Here is a 27,996-nt window from a genome sequence, read left to right as displayed (position 1 = left end):
CAAAAGCATTTACAAAATGACTCACCCAGTTTAGAAAGTGAGGGGATCAGGGATGGTGCGCTGGAAAGAGTACTCGCCTCCCACCTGAATGCGTCATATGTTGGTTGATTTTGTTGTTGGTTCTCGTCCTTGCTCCGAGAGGTTTTTCTCCAGGTACTCTGGTTTTCCCCTGTCCTCAAAAACCAACATTTCCAAATTCCAATTCGATCTGGATTATTATCAAGCACTTAATCATGAGCCTCTGGCTCGGGAGATTGCGCAAGCACTCCCAATGTTATTGACATTAAATTCTAATTTAAATTTTAGCAATAAAATGATATGACAAAGGAGAACATAGACAAGTGCAAGAATGGACCGCGAATGAAACATAAATGCCAAGATCCTGCAGTCAGTATCCTACGATCCTTAGAAATTGAATTACCTGGCAGGCCATTTAATTTGTAATTATATTTTAAGTACCCAGCATGCAGAGATCCCTTCGATATTAAATCCTCTTCCCGATTTTTCTAGGGAGATCGAAGGGATCTTTGCTTGCAGCGTAATATTTTGGGGTGATTTCCTTTTACAAAGTAACCGTTTAAAACAGGTCAAGACAATATCTAGAAACAGCTCATTGGGAATTAGTAAGCTGAGTGAAGGATTAACACGACCAATTAGTAAAGGACAAAGTTACAGTAATCAAGGAAAGTAATTTATTTTATTAGACAAAAACACTGCATGAATACCTCTTTGAAACGAGTAAGAGACTGTCTACAAAGCCCAAAGTAATAAGACTTGATACTTACGGTAATTGTGATTAAAAAAGGTCATGTTTGTCTCTGGATTGCATCCAATAAATAATTTATGAATTCACTTTTCATGAATTCCAGCTAAGGTTATGTACTAATCTCGCTGGGGTGAACTTGTTTCGCTCTAATCCTCGCGCAAAAGTTACTCGCGTTTGACCAGAGCATTTTAAATTCTCGTTTGATAATTCTATTCAAATATCCATAAAGATATGGATTGATGACTCCGTTAACATAGTAAAGTCCAGATACCACATACTGTAACAACACAGGCGCGCGAACTCCTGAATGAAAAGACCAGATATTAACAACCATATGCGGTGCCCAGGAAATAAACAGAACTCCAACTATACATGCCAGCGTTATCGCAGTCTTGATTTCCGCTCGGAGAGCGGAATGAGGTTTGCGCACGCAATATTGTCCTGACACCACCATCGCTGACCCTTTCCTTGCCGACTCCGGCTCAAGAACGGGAGGTAGCTCTCTTCGACGCAGAGCCTCGACTTCGCGTGCTATTTGTCTGGAATGCCGCAAGGCTACCCGCAGTATACTGCTATATATGAAAATGATGGAAACCAATGGTAAGAAGTACATCGTGGTTAGTTTAAAGTATGTAAAGCTGACGGACGTGTGATAGTCAGTCTCACACAGCCATACTCCCGGAATATACTTATAATCGCTCCAGCCCAGGAGAGGAAAACACGCTGTGATCAGCGCATACAGCCAAATGCCAATTATAGATAGAACGGTCTTATTCCGCGTGACCCAGCCTTTGTATTTGAGAGGAATAATTATTGCCAGATATCTGTCGATGCTGACTGACAACAGCGTTAGCACCGAAACGGTGCTAGAGGCGTGCTGGAAATAACCAATGATACCACACCCGGTCTTCCCTAAGACGTTCGATTTTTTAATTGTTGAAGCAACGCCAAACGGTAGCAGGAATACTCCAACCAGGATGTCATTAATAGCCAGGTTTACCAGGAAGAGACAGGAAGGGCAGTGGAGACGCCTCACGCGATAGATGATATAACAGATGGTTGAGTTTCCGATGACTATAAGTACAATCATCAAAATGATTACAACAACAAGAGGTGTAACCATGGTGATATTAGTCTTTGTGCATGTAGTCAGCTAAGAGGATTTCTTCATTTGCTTGCCCTTGAAGAAAATAGTGTAACCGTTTCTTTTTTCCGTAAAGCTTGAACACCTGATGACATAAAGAAACAAAATTAAGTACTTTGTTAGTAAAAAGTGATGAAACATTTATGTGTAGATCTTAATGGTTTAATTCCCAAACGTTTTTCCTGCTGGTGCCGAATAGTTAATTCAGTGTAACAATGTGACAAAGCCAAGCGACAAAGCTTAGCGTAAGCTGAGGTAAGCGTGACAGCTGAACAAAAACGTAAGATCTTTTCTTCGTGGCTGAGCGTGCGATTTCCCTGGTATGCTTGAATCTTGATTAAACAGCACAGGAGGCAACGATTAAGATAACTTTTCAAAACATGGAGACTGACAAAAAGACTGACAACACGCTTCTTTGGCCATTTTTCTACATTTTACTTGCAATTGGCTACTTCAAAAAGTTAACATTCTGTAACTCTACTTACTAGTAGGAGGCAAGGGGTTGTTTTTAAAAAACGCCTTAACTATTTAACAAATCCACGACAGTTTTCTATCGTCGATGCTCTTATAGGCCATAAAATGGCGTCGTTCAAAACTCAAGTGGAACCTCGAGGCGCGGGCGAGTGGTTTCACTGCCAAGTCTTGAACATTTTATGGTCTACAAGAGTATAGACCATAGGAAACTGCCGTTGCTTTGTTTTATAATAAAATGAAAAGGAAAAAGTAAGGGCAGCATTGGCTTTATTTTCTGTTGAGGAAGTGAACGCGTCATAGCTGACTTCATTTTTATTGTCTAAAACCTTATAGACAATAATTACGAGCCAATCAGCGCGTGGGAGAATTTTGACAATCATTGTTAAAAGCACTTTAAGCATTATCATCGGATGAAGTTTAAAGTTTCAACAAATGGACTCTTGCCATTAAGCTGTCATTAGGCCTTCGTTTCAAATTAACACCACAGTGTAATCATCATAAAAACTTTATGAAAACTTAAATGACATAGCCACGTCGCCTGAAAGTCGCCACGTTTCCAACGAGCTCTGAGATGACGAATAACCGGAAATTTTATTTTAGAGAACAATCATGCAAAACTGGCAATCACTTGTTCTACGTATGCGCCTGTTGTCAGATAACTATAACGATCCGATTTTCTTGGCATGTAGCACGGTCGATAATTACCAGGGGATAACTGAGTGGCTGGCCGGGTGAGTGGGGTGCTCTGTTCTGTCCCTATCCAGTGGATAAAATGTATTGGTAGCGGTTAATGTACTGGGTAGAGTTAGCGCTCTTTGGACAACCGGGGCCAGGCCTACGGTGGATGGAAGACGTACAGATACAATACTACCCTCTCAATCCGTTCCCTAACGGATCAGTATAGTCCAAAACATGGTTGTTTGAAGGTGTTCCTAATACAAGAAAATGACGATGCAAGCTTTTTCACGCGGCTTAGGTCAAAAGAAAGTGGCCCCAAAAACAAAATTTTCACTGTATCTTTCCAACGATAGACCGGCGCAATTGCATGGACTTTCTATAGCCGTAGGCAACACCCTCGACCATATCTACCAAGAACCCTAGTTATCTGTTGTATGGTTTGCACCGAATCTACGAAGCGGACCGTACATGTGAGTTCTGCGGTGGTGTAGCGGTTAGTTGTCGGTCTTTCCAAGTCGGTCAGTGGTACGAGGCTTATTAATCTTTGGGTAGTGTGGCGTTGTTTCCTGAAATAGGAAACCTTACTCTATATTGTCTCTTGCCGTCATAATTTGGCCTACCTATAACCAGCGTTTTTCTGTTGAACATTTTCAGCCCTACCAATATAAGGCTTTGAACGCGGTTGAGACAAACACGCAAGCGGTTGAGGATACTTGCTAGCCATCTGTGAATGCGTTGCGAAGAACCGTTAGCGAAAGCTTTGTGTCTTTGACGGACGTGACTAGCATCCTATCTGTGGGAGTCATGCTCTTAATTAATTGCCTTGTGCTACGTGCAGTATAACCAGAATAAAATGGCGATGACGGTGGTTGCTCTCGACAAGCGTGCCACATTACCATTCGAGATCTAAACCGGTCAAATTTTTATCCATACCTTTCTCTAGAGCAGTGGCCAAGACATGCCTTGTTTTCGACGAAACTAGCCCTAAAACGATCCAATTCGTATAGCGTTTACCCGAAAGCTTATGTAAGCACTCAACTTTACTAAATCCCCCATTTCAAGGAAGTCAATTTGGGTTTCGATGTATTGAAAGTTGCCGCTAATAGGTATCGACCGCGCTGAAATCCTCTACCACTCGAAAATAAACTCAGATGTTCGGAAAGATGCATGAAGAAATCCTACAAAGAAAGAAAGTTGCCAATTTATCTCTCTTGTCGATAATTCGATTCCATTTAAGCGGCGTAAGGAAATGAGTAGCCTCTGAGCTCCAATATCTCCATTAAGCTCTTCCTGTTGGTCATTTGTGCGCTTGCTCTTTACACCTCTATTATTCCAGTTCGCTATCTATGGCGGATCTATGAACGTATGTATCCGTATATGCTTCGATCGATCGCCGGCTTATCTCTGATAATCGAAAAAAACAGAGAACAAACTAGCACTGATGAGAAATTTCTAGCAAGTAAGCTCACAATGTTAGAGAACACAATTCTTTGACAAAATTAAACGCTCTCGAAATCGAATTGTTCTCGATCGAGAGGCTTTTTCCTCCCATTCAGAATCAAATTGGCTTTTCACCGCAACCTAAATTTGAGTTTCTTTAACGCTTGCGTGCAGTCATCTCCAATTTCATAACAATAGAAAGGAGAGAAAAGATGCCTTCCTTCAGTTTTTAAAATAATGACTTCCCAGCACATTTGTATTAACATAACACTTGAATCGATTAGACTGGTGGCGTTTTCGCAATAACAAGAGCATTACCTTTAAATAGACTGAGTTTCAGTTGTCGTTTTATCTAGAACAAAACGCATTCTAAGCAAATCCTAAGTCGAATGTTTGGTCTGTCCTTGGATCTTTAATTCACCCGATCGGGGGGAAGAGAGCGTCATAGGATAAAGTTTTGTTAGGTATAAACAGGAATTCGGAGTAAACCGCAACGACGTATCCGACCTTTATCGACGCTCTTGACATTCATTCCTTTTAAACAAGTACAAATTGTTAAATACTAAAAGCGTTAGTTAAAAGAATTAGAAGAAAACATATCAAGGCTCAGGCAGAGAAACGATTCAGCAAGTTTTACAAAAGGGAAGGGGAAGGGGGGGAGGGGGGGGGGAGAAGGTTTAAAATTGCGTACATTAGCTAGCTATAAACCATAAACCCTTTTGCGGTCTAGTAATGACTAAAGAAGAGATTCTTTAGCGCTAAAACGAATTTTAAAACATAATTCGTCGTTGTTGTTTCAACGCTGGTAGAATGTACATAAATTCACTTAATAAAAATTTCCTTTTCCTGTCGGTCATTTATTATAGTTCGGACATGACAATAAAGTCAAGCTTTTCCAGTTTTGAATTCAATTTAACTACAATAAGCGCACTCTTTAACTCGACTAAATGCAAGCTTAGTTCGCCCGACAGCCGGCCTACACATTGAACCGGCTTTAAACGTACTGCCTCTTTCGAATGAGAAACAAACGCTGGTAAAATCGTAAATATAACGTGCTGAATATTCACAAGAAAGCATAGATCGCAGGTGATTAATTAAGGCCTTTAGAAAACAGATAAAATCAAACAGAAAAAAACGTTTTGCTCCTAGGCAGTCAGTTTTCTTCGTTTACCAGCTCTGGCACGGTTTTCTCTTCTACCGTCCGTAGCAGCACTCACAGCGCCGTACGGCTAGACCTTTTGAAAGAAATTGAAAATAAAAAAAACCTTCCCCCCCCCCCCCCAAAAAAGAAAATTATTTTTCGTGTTTATTTTTCGTGCAAGCAGGTGCTACCGTCTGATTTAATTTTTTCCGTCTTGGACGGCAAATGACTTCGCGGGAATGTTTAAAGCGTTGTTGTTAAGTACAAGAACAGTTTTCTTACACTGTGAGTTTGTACCTTTCGATCCCCTTTTGACAGGTACATCTCTGCTCAAACGAAAATACATAACATTTATATTTTACGAGTGCAAGATTAATCTGAAATATTAAGTGCCTCCTAGTGATATGCAGCAGCCAAATGAACACATCTAAAAGCGCCAAATAAATAAAGTTAATTGCCTTAGCATGTGAATGCATGAAGCTCTGCTTCTTAATTTTTAATATCTATTGTTTTGTAAGAGAAGGTACCTTCTTCTTATTCTTCTTCTGTATAGAAGATATTTAATTACCTTGTGCTAGGAAAATACGTTTTAATGTCCTTTACACTCGCACAACCTAAAAACGCATTTTTCTTCCCAATACTCTGAAACAATTTAAATGGATACATTCGTTTTTGTGAAATATAGTTTTTCAAAGACTAGACCTTGCTGTATATAAAACTAAGCTTAGCACAATGCTGCAAATAAAGTTCCACCTTTATGGAAGAAGTCAACATTGGGGTGTGAAGAATCGAAAAAAAACGACAACCATTCTCACCTATTCAATCCCGGAAACAACTTGAAAGGCGTGAACACGATGACAAGCAGAAAATTGTTCAAGATATCACATCTCACTTTTGGCGCGCGAACCTTTTTCCCGCAATACTCAGTTCAAGCGAGTAAAACGCCTTTCACCTGGTGTTGAAATTAACAATTGGCTCTCAAACATGCCGCTAACCATGGATAATTCATAAACGCGTAATAATAAATATTTCATCAAGCAGTGCTCATCTTTAATCACTTAGATCGTATGATATTTGCCGCCAAGTCCTCATACAGGTCTGGACTGTGTTTCACTGATACTAATTGCCTTTAAATGATTGGTTCATTGCCGGAGAAAATTATACTCAAGAGGGAAAAATAAGGAACGAAAGTTTGTTTGAGTTGTACATCATGGAAACCAAACTTCGACTTATTTTTCAGTAATCCACGTACCTGAAGATAGCAATGCCAAATGCCAAAATACTTTGCACTTGTTTTGATATGCATTCGCCTGTGTTTGAAAATTATCCTGTGAAATCGCGCGGAAATATCGCCTGATGCTTAGCCGACGGGTCCGTAGGCCGAGATGGCTAAAGTCGGGGAATGTTCCGCAAGATTGAGCAGGATAATTGCTTTATTATTCAACTGACATTGATAACAAAGCACAGTTTTATAGCGAAAAAGCTGGAAACGATCTTCTGAGGTCATTACTTGTTTGAAAGCGCTCTATCATTTTTCTCCCCGATACGCAAAATTATTTATATCACACATATCTGCTGTGTATTGATGACGAATATTGAGTGCATTATGACCATATTTGGGAAGTCGGTGTTAAAATGCCTTGAATAATAAGTTTGGATGGATAGTAAATAGTGATATCCACCTCATATTTGGTGAATAATTATTAATAATTTTATGAATATTTCCCGTCGACATCATGAACTAAACCTAATTAATGTTTTTTTCTTCCGATTTATTAGAGATTTTATCGAATGAGCGGACTACACTCTTACATGTCCTAAAGCGAAGCGAAAAGCGAAAGGATTGAGTCACGTGTCACCTGCTTTTAGTAACAAATGGAAGTATCTAAATTACGGAATCAAATTCTGAGTGCAACTCTCTTCAGAGCTCACCAGGTGACTGTGGAGTGAGTAGGGGAGAGGGGAGGGGATTATAAATGAAGCTGGCTTCAAGAGGTCCAAGAGGAGAGAACTACATATTATTCTACACAAAACAGCATCGATAAATTAATTAGATGAAAAAAGTTATATTGTTAATTTCATAAGAAGTTGACGTCCAAAATTAATTCGAGTTAGCAGGGTTGGTGTTGACTTTCAAGTATCCTGTTAATAGGCCTTATCACGGATTTTGACGCCATTTTGACGAGTAGGCAAACACGTCTTGAAATAACAGTGTTTGTATGAAAATCCGATGTCAATTAATTTTCATAAAACATCGCTTCTGAAAAATTCATGAATTGGAATCTTTTGGCACTAGGAAAAAGATTTTGAGAAAAAAAATTGAAGGGATGTAGCTGTGCCAGAACGCGTCCTGTCGTGTTTTGAACTTTCCATACATTTCCGTATTTTTTTCTCGCGAACTATTTTTAGTAGCATGCAGTCCACGGCTGGTTCGCAGACAAATGTATGGAAATGTCAAAACGCAACTAGATGCTTTCTAACACAGCTAAATTCCTCAGTTATTTTCTGTAAAATCCTTTGCGGGATTCTACTCTCAAGAGCGTGAAATTACAAATTCAATTAATTTTAAAATCCGGTAATAACCGATGAAAATCGAAAGTTTTGATAAATATCCTATGTACGCCAAACGGACCTACAAGCGGTCCCCTGCTCCATCATAACAAAGAAATGAGAACGTTGAGTACTTTCCCTTCTCAGTGGTGTTATTTTTGTTGGTCTAAGGACTCGATAAAACTGACAGAGTGAACGTAAAGACGCAGTATATTATACAAGCTTCTGCTAGAACAAAATCTCTTTATTCTACAGTGTAGATTCGATAAAGGATGAAAAATGGATAATGCTCACAATCCCAGGCACGCTACGTCACAATCTTTGAGATTACTGTAAAATCGCTCCAAAAATGCTTAGCTCCCGAATAAGGTAGAGAATTTTTTTGGTCGGTAGGATAAATAAATATCCGACTCAGTTTACGATCCATAAAGAACTATAGAGAACTATATCGCATATTTTTTCGCATGTCATCCAGCCATTTATCATGTTTATATAGCTAGCTGTTATAACGGGGGCTTTTGTAGGCTTAAGGTGGAATTTGTACTGCCACGTAAATTCTACGTGCATACGGACGTATAAACTTTAATAAAATTGATTGGCTTTACGTACTTAAATAAATAGAAATAAGGAATGATGTATGAACAGCGGCTTCCTAAGCGGAAAAAGTTGAGCGCCGTTCAACTTTTTACGTTCGTAAGCGCGTCATACGCGCATAGAATTTTAGGTGAAGGTGGAAATCCACCTTTAATAAACAATACTGGCTCATAACAGTTCAAATCGAACCTTGTTACGTAAGAGAATCTGTGAGCTCTTTACAGGAACAAATCAACTTGTACAAAATTAAACTGCACACCAAATAGCTTTACTCAAAAATCTGCAGAAAAGCAATTAAACGCGAGAAATTTCGCTGAAAAGCTGGGTAGGCAAATTGATACTGTCCTATTTGCATGCGAATGCAACTTCCTGATCATGAAATGCAAATGTGCAGTATGTTTCTATTCGAAACCCAGTTTATTGTGAATTTACCAGCGTGGGAGAAAACAACACCAGCAAATTCGGCATCATGTTAGTGCGTTAAATTGTTAATGAAATTAATTTCCGTATATTTCTACAAGAAAACAAATATTGTCCTCGGCCGATGTACAAGGGCAAATTAAACTTTAGTGGGGCCATCCTACTTCCCCTCAAATCAAACGTTGTTATTATTAAAGTTCGCAGAGGGGCGGTCTTATTTTCCCTTTAGGTAAATAAACTGTAAGCGGACCATTAATAATAAGGATATTAAGATAATTCCATTGTATCGCATTGCGCATTCTTACTGCGCATATTCTGCGCATAATTTCTCGCGTCAATAGCGCGCGCTTAGCGCGCGCGTTGAAAACATAGTCTGTTTTCAAATATGCTGAGCCTAGTCAATAACTAAATGCCTATTTCTTCCTAAACGAGCATTGTGACCTATCTTTTTTATTCTGTTATTTTTACTTAGCTATTATCTTGTTTATGTTTAAGAATTTCAAGAAAAGTTGACGACAGAAAAAATAATTATTGCCAGAAATACGAGCTTACCCACCACTCGCGGGTATAAAATAGCGATACTGAGAACTCGCACGCAAGAAGCGTTTTGGGTCGATACTGCTTCATATTTTGGTTCTCTGCCAAGAAATTCACTTTTAGTTGCCGATTATGCTTTATACATTGTGTCTAACGTTTTTCTAAGTCGTGTTTTATCTATGTAACTTCTGTTACTTCCAGACATGGCAATAACTGATCAAATAAATTCATTTTTGGAAGCAAATATTACAAGCGATAATGGGGTAAATTGAGCGGATCGTACTTTCTCCGCAGACATGGTGACCTGTCTTTTTTTATTTCATTTCTCGAAATAATACGTAGTAGTGAACAATCACAGAAAGTTTGAGAAAATTTTCACGACAACTTTTATTTCGCGGGAATCACCTTAAACAGAAGGAGATAAGTAATATACCTAGTCACGACAAACGACGCCATCTTGGATCAGAAAGGCAAAAAAAAAGAGGCGAGGTTACTTATTCCATTATACCGTTCCTTGCACACAGTTTGCCAAATCGCGGTCTTTGGAGTTAAAATGACTCCCGTGTGCTGAAACGGGAATAACTTTTCCCTGTTCATGAAAAATTTCCTCTTTTTATACTGAGACTGTGCTTAGTTATCCGATGAAATTTACAAATTTCATATTCGCGCGAAAAAATTTACATAGAAATGCATGAAAAAATTGAAACGCAAATTGAAACGCTCACGGCGTGCACGATACGCCCAAATTTTAATTTGTGTGCGGTCGCATTTTGTCGAATAACTCAACACGGTTTCAACCTACACACTGGAAACTTGACACGGGCAGAGAAGAATTATTCACCTTACAGCAAAGAAGAACCTTTTTTGTGTTATAGACCACGATTACTCAAGCTCCACGGACAAAACAGTTGTAAGGCTGATGCATGAATGGGTATCGGTAAACTCGCTCCAATTTTTTGCTTTTTAGTCCAACATGGCATCCCGCCAAGGTCTATAAATGATTGTGGCCTGCAAGCAAAGCCTTCTTGGCGTAATTGTAAAAGGTTTTGGTTTTCAATTGAAACCTCATTTATTTGGACAACAAAGAGTAAACAAACAAATAAATAAATAACAAAACAAACTGGTTCGGCACTCTTGTTTGCAAACAGTATTCCGTGGGAAACAAGTGATAGACAGCTAATGTGGTGGATTTAACTAAGAAATTTAACGATTGATAATATCACTGATAAATAACTATTCTCAAAATCCTCGGTAAAAGATGAAGCAATCAATTCAACATGGGTTCTTGACAAGTTTACCCGGGGTAAGTAAGCGATCAATCCGTGTTTACTCGGCGAGGTGTTTATCAAACACCGCTTAGTTTAGTTTCAACCTGACATGAAATTATATGTCAATCAGATCCCACAAAGCGTCCTTTTCGTACAGCTCAATAAGCTTTTTTTTTATATCTAGGCGCTGAACCAATTTCTTCACAAAACATTTATACTTTCGATCCGAACATTTTACGCTGTAAGATGTTAATTATCTTTAGTTTCTTTCTCCCTCGGTAATTTTCGTTTTATGTATTGATGGTCCCCGGAAACTGACAAAAAAGCAAGAATGAAAGTTGGTTGTGAAGAAGTGATGGAAAATGCATAATAAACTATGCATTGCCTGACTGGGGCAAAAGAAGAACTTCTCATCCAAAAGCCTCGATTTTAAAGTTTTCTATGACGAAAATCGCATCTAAAAATTCATAAATGTAGCTTCTTTTGGCCTAAAATGAGCTGAACATTAATCATATGAATTACAAAATAAAAAATTGAAAGAACATTACCATACACAAGTTAGGACGCCACCCTTTTGTCCTTTGAAAACGAGCTGGGCCCTCTCTAGTTAAGAAAAAGAATAATTACTTCTATTTTCTGCATCACTTAGTTTTTTTACCTCTTAGTATGTATTGATTCGGACCGGAGACATTTTTTGACTCATTACTACAGGTTTCATAATAAAAACATTCTTATTGAAGCTTGATTAATTATTCCCTTTTTTCCGAGAACAAATTTAAACTTTGACACACTTTAAACCTTACCAGAATTAGTTTGAGTAAAATTCATCAATTCTTGTTATGAATAAATCCTACTGAGTTTTTTTTTCTGTTAAAGCAGATGTCAGTTTATACGACTAAAATTATCACTGAACTTTTTGTGCTTCATAATTTTCCTTATACAGTGGAAACTCGATCATTCGAGCCCTAACTCGATTTTTCGAAACTCCCGATTTTTCGAACCACAAGTTGTTTCCCTGAGATTGGCGTCGGTCAGAATTTTACCTCCGATTTTTGAAACTCCAGGTTCCTCGAATTAAATTCAGTTTCCCTTAAATGTTCGAAAAATCGGTATTCTACAGTAAATAACTAGGAATCTTTCAAATGTACCTGTTCCATAACCTGAGACTACTCAATTAAACATGAAGTTTTGGCATTACAATATGCAGATGAGAAAATTGAGTTTTCTCTTTTTTTAATCCAACGTTTAAATGAATCATGAGGTTTACAGGTTTTGCTGTTAATTTGGTGAGATTATTTACCTTCGCCAAAGGATTGAAAGTGAAACTAATAGAATTATTTGATCAAATTTCCTTATAAACAAATGAGATGACATTGGTTCAATATTTCTTTTGATGCTGTCATCGAAAAATATATTACAAAAAGCTTTTTAAAGCACCACAACAATCACTGGTATAGCAGGTGCATTTCATATTATTTTTGGTCGGTATATTCCTAATTTAAAATTCTAGAAGGTTTCGTATTGAAATTTTTAAAATATAATATAACATTTTTTATCACACCTTTTTACCTAGCGAGGTGTTTGTTAGAAAAACAAGAATTAAGTTAGTATAACAAGTTCACGTCTAATTTCTTTTTATTTTCTTGGAGTTCGTTTGATTTTTACAAATTTTTAGTAGTATATTTGATTGTGTCAGTAACTAAAGGCCAAGGGCGGTTTCTGTACGTTTGGTTTATTCTCCATTTTGAACAGCGATCTGTATAACTCTGCTGTTGTTAGCGGAGCAGGGAGGATTTCCTTTGAGGCTTTTTAAAACGGGATTACTAGAAGCATCTCTAGTATTTCCCGAACTAGCGGCGAACATTATTTTAGCAACTGAGGGCTATAAGGTTTGGACTCTCCCTCTACCAATTACAAAATTGGTTAGTGTTTTTATCCGTGAAGCAGTAATAGTTTTTTTTTTCAAACTCGATAACAAGAAATGTTTGGGGACCATTCATTGATCACGATATAGTTTTGACCGAGTCTATTTGAAAGCTTCTACAAATCATTATTATCAATATTAGTATTATTTTAAACTTTTCCCTTAATCATGAATCGACTTGTGCTTTATTTTATAATAGGGTACCCTTGCCATAAGAGAGGACAGAAGCATCAAACGATTCCTTCATTTGAAGACCTACCTCAAAAATTCGGGTTTGATTAAGAAGAAAAACTTAGTGTTTTCTCTTCTATGGTGTAACGTAACATGAATATATTAATCGCTCTTGTTTTCAAAGGGACAAAAAATGCCGTTTGGTTGACGATATAGGGCCAGGCAAGACTTTCGGAAAGCCAACAGCGTCTTGTAAATTCAGCGGATTTGGCACTGTTCCTTAAAACGTTATACGCTCTTAAAATTTCAGCTAAGGTAACCAAACAGATGAAACCGGCTGTTAGCGTAAACAAATATCCAAACGGCCAAGGCCCAAATACGATCATAGAAAACAGAAAACTGAAGACATCTAAAGTATTATTCTTAAAACTCTTCGCTGGTGTGTCCGTAAGGGGATCATAACAGGATACATTTAAATCGAAATTGTTTTATTGTTGGGGAAAAAGTTAGAAACGAAAAGTTGTACATAACAAATAAAACGTGCCTAACCGCAAATAAAACAAAGAACGACAGAAAATTGGCAAGTCAAAGGCAACAGAAGGAACAAGAGAATATATATATATGATCTTGTTCAACGATAACATACCTTTTTTTTAGTCGGCGAAACCGTGCATATCTAAGCCTTTGGGATTTTCATCGGACGTTTTAAAATCATCAAGAGCCAAACATCGGCGTGCTGATTGAAGATCGCGAGGATATGTCTCCTTGGCATGACAACTTCTTGAATTATATTTTTTCTGTATTGGCACAGTTTGACGAAAAGCAATCATATGACTGACAGTGTTTTATGAGAACTGTCGTAATTGATAATAGCATTGCACTGAAGCTGATAGCGTCAGTCTTCTTTTATAATAGCGTGGTTAATTTAAAAAACATCGACTATTTTTTTTATTCTTAGAGATTCAATCTCAATTACGGAAGATAAAATAATACGTTCGATCTAGGTGAGTCACGAGTCTAATTTTAAAAGTTCATTACGCAAGGTTTTAGAAAATTTGTTCAGAGAAAACGCTGGGAAGAGCAGTTTCTGAATATATATCGTGAAAAGAAAGCTTAAAAAGTTCTACGATTGCAGAATTCTTGTGTTATTTTTTAGACTGTTTTATTATTCGGCATAAAGGAAAACGACGACGGAAAAGGAAAAAAAATTAAACGATTTACAAGAGTATTGCTCTCTTACAAGATAAATAAGTCAAAATAAACACGGGGAAAACCCCTGCTCTTCCTACGCGTTAAAAACCATCACTTGCTTAAAATAAACTTCTAGGATATTTAATTTATCGATATCCTCTATGTTGTTAGCTTTCTTACCTAAATCATGCAAGATTCGCAAGCTTACAAAAAGCCTCTTCCACCCTTTAAATTATAATTTTGAAGGAGTGTCGTACTTATTACATTCGTATTTTGCTTGCAATATCCCCTCCATTTCGATGCTACGGCGTTTTCTGACTATTACGTCATTGTTACGTCACACTTTCGTCTCACCCCAGTGTATATCTTGGCAACATGTTTTCTGGATACAACAGTAATTATGGTTTGAGAAATTAGAACACAACTACCAAAACCCAGTGCGATTCCCTTTTTTGTTGGTTTTTAAAACTTATACTTAAAATCGCTGCAATTTAATTGTGCAAGCTGTACTAAGAAAAAAAAATCCACCAGTAGAATTCCTGGGGTCCGTTTCGGTAAAATTCTCAGAAAACCCGAGGAAAAGTGTTTTTAATTCCGTTTGCTGTCGCTTGAAACATTTTGTGCAAACTATCCCATCATCTTTGTTAATTATAATCTTCTAAGGGTTTCAACGTTCAATGAACACTGTGCTCGTAATTTAAGGTCTCGAGACGTTCCACAAAGGATTTCATTTTTCAGAGTTATAAATAACAACCGTTCATGACTATTACCCCAGAGAAACGCCATTTTTTGCTTTTCGAGATGGTGAGAGATTTTAGGTGTCCATTGGTTAAGGGTACTGAACAAAATGTGGTATCAGCTGTAAATGACTAACTGTTCTAAATAGCATAAAGCTCAAGGTAGGTTGTAGTAAATTACTGTGTAGCGATATCGGCGATCGGTAACAAGTTTCTGCTTACGTTAAGTGAGAGCTTTGAGAAAACTGCTGGTAATTTACCACACATCATGATAACACAACACCATAGGGAAAAGGGTTCTAGATAGCCAGAATTGAGGAAGTGCACAACAGTCAGTTGGAAGAGAACAGCTTTTCCCGTCAAACAGTGAGACCTTTGAGCCTCTCACTTACATGAGTTTAGAGTAGCAAACAAAGTACGGTAAAACAGTTTACAACGGAAAGGTGTTTCTCATCAATATCGTGAGGTTTCCTATTCCTTCGTAGACTTCCTAGGGTTAACGATCAGTTGGAAATTCATGGGCTCACCTCAGCTCAGCGCCTTAACTTTCACTGTAGAGTAGATGCTCCGATTTACTATTTGTGCACGGCATTCGAGCTACGCGGTACCACATACATTGTAACCTTGATATTCTCGTCTGGCCTCGTAGCTATTTCGGTAGAGCAATGGTTTATAACCAAGAAGTCTTGGGTTGATTGCCACTGAGGTCTAGGAATTTTATTTATACCTCATGTGCTTTCCATTCCCTTCCAGGGGCTAGCACTCAGTTGGAATTCATGGATTCACTACAGTACTTTAAATTTCACTGCAAAGGTAATTCTCTGAATCACCAGGGGTGCCAGACTGCCGAGAAATCTTTCTTTTATTTATTTATTTATTTAGCTTCGTCTAACTAAAATACAGATACAGATCTATATGCATGAATACGTAAAAAAAAATATTACGCAGGAAGACCACTACAGCCTAGCCAATTACAGCGGATCCCACGTTAAAATCTACTGAACTAGGGCCATAACATATCGGAGAGATGCGATAGAATATTTTCCTTTTCTTTCTTTCTTTCTTTCTTTCTTTCTTTCTTTCTTTCTTTCTTTCTTTCTTTCTTTCTTTCTTTCTTTCTTTCTTTCTTTTTTTTTGTTAGACTGCAATAAAACAAATTCGTAGCCAAAGAATTGGTTTCCTAGGTATGATCAATTTAAAACCTTCAATATTTTTTTTTATATTTATTTAGGTTCTGTTAATTACTTTTCCCAGCTGCGTTCCCTGTAGTTAGCGATTAGAACCTTCTAGATCGAACCTGCTAAAGGGTCTTCTCTTAATATATGATCATAAATGGTCTTCATTTTGTCCCTTGAAATGCATGCGTTATTTTTTCTCGTGAATCGTGATTTGGTCCGTGATAGGGTCTTGAGCTGTGACTTTTCTTAATACCACGAACTGTGCATATTTCGCTGGGAAACATGAGTTTGGTTTATGTCTTATTATTTTGTGAAAGCCTACAATTATAACTTTTTAATTAACACACAATATTGCATGATCGAGATTTAGTCTCATTGGCCCCGGAGACTTATATATGGGGGAAATACATCATGGATGAAAAGGAAGTCATACTGTAAGGCAAGTGCTTTACTCGATCTGAAAATTCTTGCAAGTAATTTTAGTTTGTGTACAGAAAATGTCTCCTTTTCTTGTAAAATGTGAAATGCCCATTTTATTATCCGTGCATTATATTAATTGTTTGATAAATTTAGATCCGATTGCCGCTTTAATTAAGTATAAAGACGATGATTGTATATATTATTAGGAATTTGAAGCCACAGTTTTAATGTATATAGCATATCGCTTAAACATATTTTTAGATTTGTGATTTGATGTTAATACTTAATTTCTATTTACTTTTATTTTATCTGTAAATACACGACCCCACCAGCTCTGCTGAATACTCCATCGTGTTTAAAGAAAGTGCTCAGATGAGTTCAGTTCAATTTTCTACGCACCGTGACCAAGCCACCCCCTCCCCCCACCCGACCCCTCCCCTTCATCCATTATCACTTTATTTCTGGATCACTTTTCGAAACCGGAAAGTTCAATGATATGTGCAGTTAATTATCACGATAAAAGTATTGGAGTAGTTGCCAGTGATGCAGTCACAATTTCAAGTACAGTGCAGTACAAGGATCATATTATAATACGTTGAAACTGATCTCAAAAAGCCGTTAAAACGGACTACATTGCTGTTTTGCTTCCCTTGAAAGTCGCCTTGCCTTAAGTACCGCTCGAAGGCAATTTTGAACATGGGGTAAAATGCAATCTCATAAGCTGTTGTTGTAGTTGCCGTTTAGTAAAAATAAATATATAAAGTAAATAAATAAATAAATAAATAAATGAATAAATAAATAAATAAATAAATTAATTAATTAATAATGAAAAAATATTTTTAGTCCGGTATGAATAACTATTCTCCGGCCTTGATTGTAACGAATTGATGAATTGAATAAATTCAAATGGCCCATGGTTCTTTATAATTGTTTCAGTCTAACTGTTTTCAATCAATTTTAGATTACAGGGTTTTTAATAAAAAAACTGTAGAATATTCTAATTTCAAGCAATTCTAGCGAGTAATGATGATGATGATGAGCGTCTTGAACGTGTTGTTCTGAGCAACCGTTGCAAGTGTGATTGAAGTCGCTTCGATATTCGGTTAATTTGAATAATTTTGTAGAAGACTTACACGCCTTTATACTCGAGTATTGTCAAACAAAAAGAAGGAAATAAACAGAACCTGTGAGTTGCATTCCTTTCCTTTCGCAAGTAGAGTAAAGGTGTCGTGCCAGGCTAACCAGCTAAGCTGCGATGAGTTGTAGAAACTTAATTGCAACACTGATGATAAAAAATTGCTTCAGGCTGGGTAGCTTACTGCTTGCGACAGACAAAGCTCTCTTTTTTTGGCCGCAATTGTTACGAATTTCTTTCCAGTTACAAGCATATCGTAAAAGCCAAAAACACCCTCTCAACTGAGAGTTAAGTTATTTTAATTCCTTGCAAATACCTAAGGTCTTGAAAAATAATTTGTAACAATTGTTTTGGAAATTTACTGCTTCTATATATAATCATAGGAAGAAGTGTGTTGAGTCGAAATGTTAGTGTTTCATTTGGTTTGAATCGTGATAATTTGAGATACGTTAAATTTTTTAAGTTTAGTTTTTATCCTTTATTTTCACAAGTTCTCTGGTTGTTAAGAATTATAGTTTTTCACTGAGACATAACAGAAATAAAATTAAAAATAAATTCAATAATTTCTGAACCATTTTGATAGGCTAAGAGTATGACAATTCACATCCCAAACAGTGCCAAAAAAAAAAAGAGAAATTTCCGGTGCAAATTAAAACGATAAAATTTCCATTGCAGATTGGAGAAATTTGCAAATTTGTAAATTACTGACGCATAATCGCACGATTTGGAGTGCAATTTGGAACAAATGAACACTCGTAAAGGCTACACTGAATTGCACTCGCCTTGCGGGCTCGTTCAATGTTATTAAAACGCTTACTCGCGCTCATTTATTCCAGATTGCACTCAAGATCAAGTGATTACCTGTACGAATTAATCTTGATTTTTTATTATTTTGTTCTTTTGAAGTGTTGCGGGAACTGCATCGAGCGGAACTAACATAATTATGTCATGATAGTGTTAGTGATGGCAGTTCGCCTTATTGCCGCAGATTAATATCTTGTTTTAAAAGCTAGCGAAAAGGAACGTCGCTGTTTGTTTAGTGGCCGGTCCGCTGCTATTAACAACATTCTTAATTGCTAAAATATAAAGCTGTTTCCGAATCCTCAGGGATCCAATATAATCTCTTTGCTAAATATTACACTGTATAATGACATGCAAGTCGACATATCAAGCTGCATCACCGTTGCCTTTAGGGGCTGAACAGTAGCGCAGAAAACCCATTTTGGCAGGCTAATGTCTCAAACGTATTCATCACCGCAATAAAGTTTCTCCTTCAGGGGCATTATGGAAGAAGTCGAAGAACATTTAAGCAAAATACTTCAAATGTTATCCCCTTTGTTCCCAGGTCGTTTTGTGGTTTTTAAAGGCATATTTTTGCAAGCTAGTACAGATTGATCTGCACGTGTGCTTTAACTGAAAATATACTTTCTTTACGACTAAATCCGAATTTCTTAGGCAATCCGAAGAGATACATATTCCAATGAAGGAACGTCACAATACGTTTTTTAAAGTCCCGGAAACTTCCGTTGGCGTTTACTACACCGGTTCTGTTCTCGTTACACGCACGTTTTGCAGTGTATTCAATTTATGAGGAGAAACTTAAAATGTGGATCAGAAATCAAATTTGAGCACTACTTTACTGCGATTTTTAATGTTTAACGTCCTGTGCGAGGTGTTTCAGCTGGTGGTTCGAACTTTTGAGCCTGTGTATGAAATCCTACCGTGTGCTCAAAAGTAAGGGCTACTATACTGTACTTTCCTGTGGCACGTTTGTTCTGCCGTACGCTTTAAGTCTGTGGATGAAATCCTAAGGCGACACCACTTAAATCATACCCAACGACCTCTAGCCCGCCAGTGACTCGCTATAGTTTGTCTCCACCAACAAAATTGTTTCCCGCACTTTTCGAGCATTTTAGCCATCGCAATATGTTGTTCGCCTCAATCCATTTCCATCCTGTAAGTAAGTATAAACTGAATTCAAAAGGGAAGGTCTCGCATATTAAGTTTTCTGAACATTACACAATACAGAATTCAATTGCAAATGTTGTGCATCTTGCATCTTGCGCGCTCTTGAAAATAAAATGCACGTTATTTTTTCCAGTTTTCAATGGAATGTTTATCCTTGCTTTTAGTGTCTTTAAGAAGACATCACAGTTCAAGTCTGATCTATAGGTTTGCTCCTCACTTAAAGTATAATGACACAAATGCAAAATAAGGCTATAGTCAACAAGCATTTTACTGCATATGACAGGAGACTTTGCACGTAGCGCTGAAAATATAAACACGTTGAAAGGCACCGTGAATGATCCCTGATGATCACATACCAAAGAATTGAGAAAAAATTGCAAAGTTATCTCAAAACAGAGAAGAAACAGTCGATTGAAAAATTGTAACTTAAACCATCATGTTTTCATTTTTGACGCACGAAGGACTCAAGATCTTAATATCAACATACTTTATAAACAACTAACAACTTACCTTTCAAACTGTCTTCCGAATTGGCAAAGACTTTAATTTCAGCGCCCGGCGGTTTTCTGTGAAAACGCTAGTGAGCTCACATATATTTCGCACTATCTGGTAACAGCAGATTTGACGGAAATACAGCGACGTAGTTTTTAATACGAAACTGAATTATATTTGTGTATCACTTGGCACTTTACTATCTTTTTGCTTCCTGTCCAACTGTCACGGTTAAACATGATGTCCAACCTCATTCATTCTACCGACACAGGGAGAAAAAAAGCATTGATCAAATATTTTTTTAATGCTTGAAGTTTAAGGTTGTATAATGTAATATTCAATGCACGCGCGGCAATTTAAAAACATTAACACCCTTGTTGTTTATTCCTCGTAGTTAGCCCTGCGGCATCGTTTTATGTTCAGATCAACATTATTACCGAAGCGGGTCACGGAATGCTGTTTAGGCAATTCATGCGCCCTTGAACTAGGGATCTTTTCGCTGCTGGTATCCCGTGCGTTATACTAAGACCTGGCTGGGCAAAGCCGCAAAAAATTCACTTCAAGACGGGCTAAATAATAACTTTAGAACACCCTCGAGGCACAAGTAATATCTTCGATTCATATCAATCTGATCTAATAAATTTGCATTCAAACTTAAACCCATTTCTAAAATAAAATAAGATCATATAAGCCTACATATTGGCAATAGTTTAAGCTTTTGTTTGTATATGCATCAACATGCCCCTTGGTCTAAGAATTATACCTAAAAAATGGTATTTGGCTTCAGTGGTTTTTTTTTAAAATAGATTTATTTCTTATGTGATTTGGGGCAAGGGTTATTTTCATGCTTTCGAAAACAAAAATATTGCTTAATTGTTTCACAGCTTTGGCGCGTGTGCCAGGTTAGATTTTAATCAAATATTATTGGAATATTCTGGTCAAGTTATATATTGAAGTTCGGCGATTTCGCAATGTCTAAAAGTTAATTTTTTAAATGATAGTGTACATAAAAATATTTATCTATTTGTTCTAGTATTACTTGTAAAGTGAGCCGGATTAATAACCAAATATCGTGTACATGTACAGTACTGAGTATAACCAACATAAATTGTTGGAAAAAAATAAAAACAGGAAAAGCGAAATACTTAATTTAAGTCTATAAAAATAGTTAGAGTAAATGATAACGCAGAGTAGCATACGTGTTTGGGGCGACCTCGCCATCAATCGCAAATTCAACTTGAAACCTTCAAAAGTCTCAAAACGATACTGAACAAGACATGCTCAAACTCTCGGAACATTTGTTCCAACAAACTTAAATGAGATTTTTTGCAGACCCAGTTGTTTACCTGAAGATTTAAAAACTTACGCCTCTCTTAGTGTTTTTTTATTTTAATCTTGTTGTTTTGATTAAAAGTGTTTTCGTAAGCTAGTAAATATATCTTGCTTTTTCCGGTTGAAGACAATAAACAAGAACTTTAGGGAAAGTTCAAATTCTGTGCATCTTCCTCAAGCAGGCTTTCTAAATAATGTTTTGTCTGTTGTTTTAATGCGGTTGCGATTCGGTCGAGTGGCTTATACCAAGTCTGCTAGGACTGAATCACGCAGAAGAAACTTTTTGAGAACAATAATAGATTATTTACTTGACTTTTTGGTAATAGATCACCCAACAAAGAAAGTGGAACAAAAATGAAATTTCATTTTGCACTGAACGCTGCCGTTGAAACTTTATCGGCCAGAAAAAAGTACTGCTTTTCTCTTTCCGTTAAACTGGCCACACATAAGCATTTTATATCCTTTTCACAAGAAGAAAGTTCTAATCTTACTCTGTACGTAAACATTAACATAGACTTTTGTAGATTACGTTAGGAACTTTCGGTGGGAAAGAACACACAGGGCTTGCCTCAGCCTGTGCTTCTCAGTTCTACGAGCTGGAGCACCATGATAATTTGGTCATGCCTATCGAACAATTATGATTAGAAAATCTTCATTCTCGTAGCTAATAGCCTGTTTTTAAATCCTTTGGAACGCTCTGAGGATCTTTTGGGGACAATGGTTAGTTTGTGAATGGTGACTTATACTCAGACACTTTTAAGTGTCTTTCAGTGTGCTTTCAGATAACCAATCTGGGATCGTTATTTAAACGGCCCTGCACTAAAATTAGATCGAAAACAATGTTATTGGTAGAGTATATTGCTTTGAAGATTCCATCTCTCCCAAGATTTTCTGTTGTGTCTATCGAATAGGCCAAAAAGAGCTTCCTAACTGGCCCTTCTCAACAAGCAATGATAATAAGAAAAAGATGGGCGGGAAACATCTAAAACGATGCTGCTTCAATGGTTGAAAGGACAACGTTACGTCAGTAGGGGTGGAGGACAATTCCAACTGCCGAAATGCTGTTTATATTTAAGTGATTTAATATGCAATTAACTGTATATGTAACTGTTTCAGTTTCCTTAAATTGAACTTTCATAAACAACTGTAAGTAAACTTGGCGTCGGTTAATCAATAGAAGTGGTTATCAACTTCCCACCAGTTGAATCTTTAGAAACAGATTTCTTTAGTTGAGATTGTTCTCCACCGCTAGATACTCACGGCTTAGGTTTTATGGTAACTAGGTCTGTTTCAACTTAGTTACAGCTCCTGTTCAAATATACGTGGATCTCAATTTTCTCGTACTTTCACAAATCTAATATTTATCTAATTGGTAATTCATATTTGAGAGGTCGAATTGGTAGTCCACGGGACCGATGATAAACAATGTTCAACGCTAAATATCTTTGCATTCAAGGTATATAGTTTCTGCACAACTCTGATGACAGTTGAGGTACAATCTGTTAATAAGTCTTCAGCTGAAAGTTTCAATTTCAAGAATAATTTATACTAATTAATGCATGCGAATTCTTTTCGACAATATTTTTGAAAGATGTTTATTTTGTGTGTTTTGAGTATAATGTTTCTGAAACAGCAGCTATTTCAGCTGACTGAAAACAGAGAAGGTAAAGTTGTTCAGAATATGAAAAGCACTCGGCTTACAAATGGCGGTGGACATAAGCACGAAGCTATCAGAGAGAGCATGTACTTGCGCATGTCTGCGCAATGTCGTGAACCCCCTTCGTCTGAAGGTAATAGGTTGCACTTCTGTTGGGAGAACTCGGATTTTCTTTCTCCGAACATGCCTGTGTCCTGATTGAATAATACATCATTCTCTTATCAGAAACTCGTCTCAACGTCTTTCCTCGTCATCGAACGTTCTTTGTTGTGTGAAATGTGCATCTTTTTAAACAGTTGTGTCTTAATCCAAAGACAAAACTTTTGGAGCAGTACCAATAATCAAACCTCATCTCTACCGAGGATTTTTCAGTTTCAGTGATTAGCTTTTGGTCTTCTCCCCAGTCATTTGAGTGAAAACCAAGCAGACTGAGGGATTATTAAAAAGTTTGTCTTTTCCCAAGTGATCCATTAACTTTTGATATAGAAACCCTTTCATAGGCCATCAGTGATTGGTTTAATAAATTGAAAACATGGGATAAGAGCAGAAGTTTCAACGAATGCCGATATGAAGAGCCGGGAAACGTTTCAGGACAGATTGAGATTTTGTGTCTGAGGGGATTAACTTTGCAGGACCGTAGAGGAAAAAACTGAGATGCCAGCCGGATACCAAGTGCCTGATTCAATGATCAGCTACTCAAACACATTTCAATAATGTTGTGGACTGTTCATGAACACTCACGGCCACCAATGCTAACAATAAGCTTTGGAGGCTGCAGACATATCCACTGGTTTTTATGTAAACATAGTTGTTGAACGTGTTTAAAGAATGGGTTAACGATATGAAGAGAACTTTATCAATTACAATACTAATCACAATACTAATTACTGTTATGTTCATCGATGTTACACTTAAGAATTTACATGAAATAAAAACAACCAATGCATATATTGGCACATAATGCCCACACTACAACATGCAGCACAACATCAAAACATTTCCTATAATTAGTTTACTAATTAGATCACCTGCGTGTTTAGTATTAATCATCAATTTTTCGGGAAACGAATGCAAAATTTAATACAACAGCACAATTTGCATAACCGTGCAAAATGTTGCACTTAATGCTACACTCAGCAAACGAAGCATAAGACTCACTGACACCACACGCCCCAGAAGCTCGTCAGTTACTCATTGCAGTGTGATGCAAAGCCGAATTATAATAAGTTCGCTGTGACTAAAAGAAAAAGAAAGAAAGGAAAAAAGCAAAAGAAAAGAGAATGTGTGCAATATAGTGAATTGATAATTTTAAATTAACGTGCATGGTATTCTCATTCTATCCGCAGGTTAGAAAATTGATGCTAGCACGAACGAGAACGATCCAAAAAGAAATTCAGAGGGCATAAGCTGTGCAAAAGTTTGTCTTCTGTCTCGGTAAGCTTCTTGTTGTTCTTTTCTCTGAACCAGGCTTTCAAGGATTTTTAGGTGAACGCTTAGGAACCAGCCAGTCAACAAGAAACACAGTCCGGAGTCAAATGTACTTACAGACTTTCTGGATTACATAATTCCTAGACCAAACCAGGTAGTTTCCGGTCTTTACCCCTGTGAGCAGGCTACTGATCTGCCATGTGATGTTGCGATCCAGCCTTTCACGGAACCAGGCTTCCCGAGAAAGCCAGGAATCCCACATTGACCTGGCTTCCGGGTTATGGCTTGTGTGTACCAACCTGGCTAACACTTAAAGTTAGCTCCGTATATGATTAGAAAGTTCAAGCTTGTCGTAAAAGTGTAGTAAAACCAGGTCTAAGAGGCTTTTTTGTCGACCTTTTTCCATCCAGAAACCAAGAAAGCCTTCATCAGACCTTACTCAACTAAGAAATAAACTCATTACGTTTCACGGTATTCTCAGGAGACTGAAGTCGAAGTACATCAAGTTCAAATTTTGATGACTAAAGCTCTTACAGTTAACATGGTTACAGCACAAAACAAGAATCAGTTGCATTGTTTACGTGAAAAGTAAGGTATCGAACACCCAATCTGGTAGATTGCTTTATGTGTGTCAAGGTTCTAGACAGAAAATAATAAACGAGGCCATCTACTTTGTTTTGACACATTTTTTTTTTAATATGTTATGAACGTATTTCAATTTGAGTGTGCTGGATTTTTAAATCTTGGTTTGCAAATTAGGATGTTTACAATGGCTGATCTCGAACTTGACAACGTTTCGGCCATGAAGGCAGAGTGTTTTTCGAAAATTTACACCTTTCTATAACTTCTATTATAAAATGAAATCGTTAGCTCAGAAATTATTGAATATAAAAAAGTTCTTTAAATGCATCAGCAAATTGAATGTTTTAAGACTGAATTTGAAATAAAAGTGAAAAATTGAACTTTTGATCACACTTACTTAGTCTACCAATAGGGCAAATTTTACATTTGAGATATTTTCGTTGATGACTGAGTTGGCTTTTGTTTGCATTTTTTGTTTGTTTGTCTTTAACAAACGTGTGTAGTAATGAGCTGATCGTCCTCCCACGTTCTATAATTATTTAGAATTTTTTTTCCTGTGAAATCTAAAGTTTAAAGAAAATCATCTTCATCTTAACTTTACACAGTCAGTGACTGAGGAAACTAACAAATCGATCGGCGTCTGTTTAAATAACTTAGGGTGCCTTTAATCAATCATTAGGCGCCAGTATCTTCACACCTGCGGTTAATTTAATTTGAAAATGGTCTGGATAACAGCAGGATACAAAGCAACAGCAAAAGTCAGCAGCCTAACCGTCGCCTGGATTGAGCTCTGATAATTTATTTCAAAACTTGATAATGATATGTGGAGGTAATTGGGAACTCTTACCGCGGGAGGCCATGTTACTGTCCCTTAACTTCAGTGTCCTTAGCATGAAATAACTTTTCGACACACAGAGAACTAAACTGAACTGAGACTTAACACATCAAAAAATTTCCGTTTTCGCGACGGCCGAGGAAAGTTTCTCTGACAGTAGAGCCAAAGAGAGAGCCAAAAAGACAGATTTGTTCATTGACAGAATTCACGTCGTTTCGAAATATTTGTTTACGTTTGGGTAGAAATGGTTCAAATGATTACAATTCAAATCTTCACTCTATGACACCACATTCTTATTTTTATTTTCTTACATGAGAGTATCTGATTTAAAAAAAATTATCACGAAGATAAAAAAAACACGGAAGTAGACGTCGTACTTCAATTCGCTGTTATTTAGTAAATATTTTCTTCTATTTTTAGGCTTGAAAATCTTAAAATTCATATTATTCCTGTTCTGGTTCAAAATTTTTTGGGTTTAAAAATTTTGAAACCAGTTTAATTTTTATTTCTCTTTGTCTCGAATTATGGTAATGAACACTGCACAAAGGGACATAAAAATTAAACTGGTTTGAAAAAATTCAAACCCCCCAAAACATTAAACCACAACATACCTAACGGAAAAACTGAGGACACTGATACACTCTGACTCAGCATGTGTAAAAATATTACCGAAGAAAATCTAAGTATTGTACATCCAGTTTACTCGTAACTGATTTCGGTTTGAATATTGGCAAAATGTTTCAAAACAGTATCTAAATTGAATGATTCGTGGTAGCAATACTTTTCCAGTCGCGTCCATATTTATTTCTATTCCGTCAAATTTGACGATGGATCATAACATAGTTGCAGAGGATATTAAAATCACGCCAAAGGCCGGGAAACTTTGTAGTTCTCTAGTTATTTCGTTTTTTAAAAATTATAAACTAAAAGAAAACTATATTTACTCATTTATATTTTAACAGCTTGATACCGAGTAATAAAACAAAGCTTCAAACATAGCAGGCGTTCTATTAATTTAAAACGATATTTGCATGATATCAGTAGCTTTCTCATGGTTTATGTTGCTGATTAAAAACTAAAGATACTAATTCTGCCACAGAAGAAAAATCCGCTAATTCAGTTTAAAACTGCGTTCAGCGCTGAAAAAAAGAAGCTTAATATGGTTGAATTTTACTGAAGAAAAAACTGAATTGTTACTTCTTGGAGACCCGTTTGATCTGTATACACTAAAGCCACATTTAAATGATTAAATGATTGATAGGAATCAAAGATGAGGATATGAGTTAGAGATGTCGGCGACTTGGCAGAAATGCTCTAACATATCCGGCATTCCGAGCTCGTTTCGTTGTTTCAGGCTGTCCTTTAATACTTAAATCAAGATTACAAGTTGAAAAACAACATGAATTTCAAAATTTCTCTTCATTTCTCAAAGCTTTTAACAACACCATTTTGACATCGCGGAGGAAGACAGTTCTAAAGAATTTGTAAGGTATATTTTCACCTTGATTTCTGAAAAAAAAAAAAAAAAAAGGAAAAACAAAAAAAACAAAAACAAAAACAACGAACAACTTGTCGCGATATATAGGATCGCCTCTGATTCAATGTGAAGGAAGCCTGGTTTAATGTTTCAGGCTTTGGACGGTTTAAATTTCGTTCACAAGGGCTTTGTTATGGCAAGAAGAAATAAAGCAATTCAATTCCATTGCTTTAACTGTTTACAGCATGTTTTACAGCATGTAACTTGAGTAAAAATCTACCGGTCTGTCGTTTCCTATTGTTTTTTTTTTTTTCACCAAGAAATTAAACTAAATGCATTGGGAACCAAGAATTATCGTACTTACCGAATTCTAATGCTTCTGACAAACTTTGACGTTCACACCGGCGCTGGAAGGTTGATGTGATCCGATGATGCATTTGTAGTGCTTGCGATCTGT

The 27,996-nt window shown here is 36.9% G+C and overlaps 1 protein-coding gene across 4 annotated transcripts; it reads right to left on the bottom strand.

The window, feature by feature from the left end:
- Window positions 1-3: 3 nt before the first annotated feature.
- Window positions 4-27,995, bottom strand: LOC146455558 (G-protein coupled receptor 161-like). Of its 4 annotated transcripts, none has more exons than XM_085093989.1 (2): window positions 27,904-27,995; window positions 4-1,995 (listed from the first exon to the last, which is right to left on the bottom strand). In XM_085093989.1, exon 2 carries the CDS (start codon window positions 1,887-1,889, stop codon window positions 876-878), a length of 1,014 nt encoding a protein of 337 aa, XP_084950115.1. In that variant the 5' UTR covers window positions 1,890-1,995; window positions 27,904-27,995; the 3' UTR covers window positions 4-875. The 4 variants fall into 4 exon arrangements, with proteins under 4 accessions (XP_084950115.1, XP_084950114.1, XP_084950113.1 ...); XM_085093988.1 differs by lacking the exon at window positions 27,904-27,995 and adding an exon at window positions 13,754-13,965; XM_085093987.1 differs by lacking the exon at window positions 27,904-27,995 and adding an exon at window positions 6,459-7,321.
- Between the last annotated feature and the right edge of the window lies 1 nt (window position 27,996).

The sequence above is a fragment of the Pavona decussata genome, unplaced genomic scaffold (genome assembly GCF_977016875.1).
Source record: "Pavona decussata unplaced genomic scaffold, jaPavDecu1.1 SCAFFOLD_272, whole genome shotgun sequence".
Taxonomy (NCBI): domain Eukaryota; kingdom Metazoa; phylum Cnidaria; class Anthozoa; order Scleractinia; family Agariciidae; genus Pavona; species Pavona decussata.
The sequence above is the reverse complement of the archived record's forward strand: the minus strand, read 5'-3'. Positions and strand labels throughout refer to the sequence as shown.

Bases quoted from the DNA above. Each gene is read 5' to 3' on its own strand.
- LOC146455558 (XM_085093989.1), bottom strand. From the start codon at position 1,889: ATGGTTACACCTCTTGTTGTTGTAATCATTTTGATGATTGTACTTATA.